Source organism: Diospyros lotus, chromosome 5 (genome assembly GCF_014633365.1).
Source record: "Diospyros lotus cultivar Yz01 chromosome 5, ASM1463336v1, whole genome shotgun sequence".
Lineage (NCBI taxonomy): Eukaryota > Viridiplantae > Streptophyta > Magnoliopsida > Ericales > Ebenaceae > Diospyros > Diospyros lotus.
Window position 1 is genome coordinate 12,883,510 of NC_068342.1, and position 3,045 is coordinate 12,886,554.

The following is a 3,045-nucleotide window of genomic DNA, read 5'->3' on the forward strand; positions in this document are numbered from 1 at the left end:
TCTTTCAGGCCAGCGGCAAGTTGGTAGAGGACTTGGGTGCCAGGTGTTTTATGTGGGCCCCAATGATCGTTATATGTTTTTAATATGCGGCATTGTTGCATTGTTGCGTCACATGGCCAGTGTGTATATGTGGGTTTATATTTGGGGTGATCTCATTTTCTGTTTTATTTACAGCCTTCATTTTCATATAAACTTGCTGAGTCTTGCGACTCACCTTACTTTCCATCATTCCAGGTAGGGGTAAAGCAAAAGTCGAGGGTGAGGACCGCGCCACCTAGCAGCCAGTCGTGTCGGTAGGGTGTACAGTTAGCTGCCCCCGTCTTCTCTGATGTTTTGTTAGGAGTTCTGACTCTCATTTTTTACTGTACCCGGTTGTTTCTTGTATCTTTTATTTGTTGGCACAGGTGTCTGTATATTTTTATATACTCCTTGACTGCTATTCCAGCAAGGTGCTTGTGAATGTGCATGTATATTGTTTTGTTTCTGCTGTTGTATTTTTCGTATGTATGCATGCCAAGATATTTTTGTCTTATGTCTATTTCTCTTCCCTGATGTAAGCGCTTTCGTTCGGATAGATCGGGTGATTAAGATATCCGGGTGGGGGTGCTTATGGTTCCCATCCTAACAACATGCACTACAAGAAAAATGGAGTTTAGTGATGAAACAATGCGATCGCTAGTTAGTGACAAAATAACGACGAAGGAATGACACTGCTTTGTTCATCCCATTATTTATATATGTTTACTCGACACTGCATTCGGCTCCTTGCCGGCGTGTTCGTGCTTCCTAGACAAAATGTTATGCCCAAAATTACTTATCCTCGTGATTTTAAGGCGCCAACAGATAATACCACATGTTCTTAATTATAGTAAACTTATTTGATGTTGTGATAAAAGTGTGCATATTTTTAGTTAAGATACCATCAATTTATAGTAAACAATATATTCTATTTGTTTATGTTTTTCAATTTCTCTAGGATAAATATCGAATCAAATACATTGATTCAGTTTGATTTTTGAGTTTACCCCGAACCATAAAACACCTTTAATAGTTTTTATTGTGTGTTATGTGTAATTTAATTTGTTTAGGTTTTCATGGCGTCTAGCAGTAGTGTTGAAATATTGTTCTGGTGGCCCTAGTCATTTGCTTGTTTATTTCTTGAAATTCTCGGCTCCAAATAGCCTTAATGCATTTGTTTTATGTGGGTCATCTTGTACCGATCTAGATCTCTCTTATATATTTCAAGTAAAACAATAAAAGATAAAATACCCCAAAAACACATTTCTAACATTTTTAAAAAAAAAATAGTTCTCCATTAATTATGCAGTAAACATTAAGATCTTTCAAACCTGATGAAAACAAATAGTAGCAGAAGCAAAAAAGAAAGAAAATTGTAATTATATGCGGCTTGTTTCAAAAGACCCTGTGGCGCAACTTTTAAATTGTCAAAGCTAGAGAGCCGTGCAACTGAGTTGCATTGTGTAAAGTCTAGATGTAATGCTCTTAGGAAAAAAAAAAAGTAAAATAGAAAAAACTGGGTATAAATATAAACAACTCAGAGACCGTTACCTGGCTTGATTATAAATTTTATTATCAGTACGTAGGTGCCTATTGTCATCTTATGTCTTTTCTTTCTGTATCTGTGTCATACATGAGATAGATAATAGCATCATTAACCAGTTTTCTTCGATAATTTATTACTTTATATCGATAAACAGTAATTCAATCGTAGCCACAATATACCAACAATTTGTGAAATCAAGCTACTAAATATCAAATAAAAACATGTTATTATTTGATGCATATATACCATACATCTTATTTAAAGTTTCATATAGAAACGTACTATTTTATATCGAGTGATAGACCACTTTGATGAGTACTTAAAATTGTTGAAGCAGAATTAGTCCAGGAGACAGCACCCATTTCTCAAGGTCGGCAACGGATGACGTTAATCGCTTCCACAGGAAAACCACATTCGAGTAACAGTAACTTCGTGGTAACTATGCCTCTAGCCCTAGCGGCCTCGCAAGTGCATCTCTGATCAACGACCCCTCTGACTGCTGTACAGCAAGTTCGGCCCAAAACCAACCTTATTGGAAAGCAAACTCCTAGGTTATTGATCTCAATGGAACACCTAGGGGGCGGTGGGGGCGGAGGCGGCCGTGATGGTACCACAGGAGGGGGCGGAGGCGGCGATGATGGTACCACAGTAGGAGGGCTTGCACTTGCAGGCGGTTGTGATGGTGCGACAGTAGGAGCGCTTGCACTTGCAGGCGGTTGTGATGGTGCTATAGTAGGAGGGCTTGAACTTGCAGGAGGCAATGATGGTGCCACAATGGGTGGCCTTGCACTTGGCGGCAGTGATGGTGCCACATTAGGGGTGCTTGCACCTGGCGGTAGAGATGGTGCAACAGTAGGAGGGTTTGCATTTTTTGGTGGTGGTGATGGTGCTATAATAGGACTTACACGTGGTGGTGGCGGCGGCGGTCGCCGTGGTGGTGGCGGTGGCGGTGGTCGCCGTGGTGGTGGTGGCCGAGGCTGCTGCGCCCCAGCATTGAAGCTAGAGATCAGGAAAATGCTGAGAAATAGGAGTGGGGTAGCTAAAGAGAAGGGTTTGATGCTCATCTTGAAATGTTTTTAACTTCAGGAGCATCGACCAATATAAGCTTGGGGAGTTGCATGAGGTGATATTTATAGGGTGCCGATTCTCTTATTCCACGCATCACCACTGGAAGGATGCCCGTGGGCAATTTTAAATTGATTTGAAGTGCCTATGTTTAAGTAGGGCTCATGGAGAGGAAAATGAGAAAGTTTGCAAGCATAGACAAGCCAAACCTCTACCAAGCAAACTAAAACTAATTAATTAACAGCTAGCAGGGAACCAAAAAAAGATCTGCATTAGTCAAAATAAACCAATCTAAACATGTCTACGAAACATAGACCCCAAAAAGGATCTCTCAATCAATTTTGTTATTTCTTTTTCTATCACGCTCAAGGTGTGCACCTGTTAAAAAGAATATAGAAACTAAACTAAACTATAAA

At 40.2% G+C, this 3,045-nt stretch overlaps 1 protein-coding gene across 1 annotated transcript; it reads left to right on the forward strand.

Moving 5' to 3' along the window:
• The first annotated feature begins 2,128 nt into the window (after positions 1 to 2,128).
• Positions 2,129 to 2,644, forward strand: LOC127802104 (uncharacterized). The gene has a single exon (XM_052337794.1). It carries the CDS (start codon positions 2,129 to 2,131, stop codon positions 2,642 to 2,644), a length of 516 nt encoding a protein of 171 aa, XP_052193754.1.
• The last annotated feature ends 401 nt before the right edge of the window (positions 2,645 to 3,045 follow it).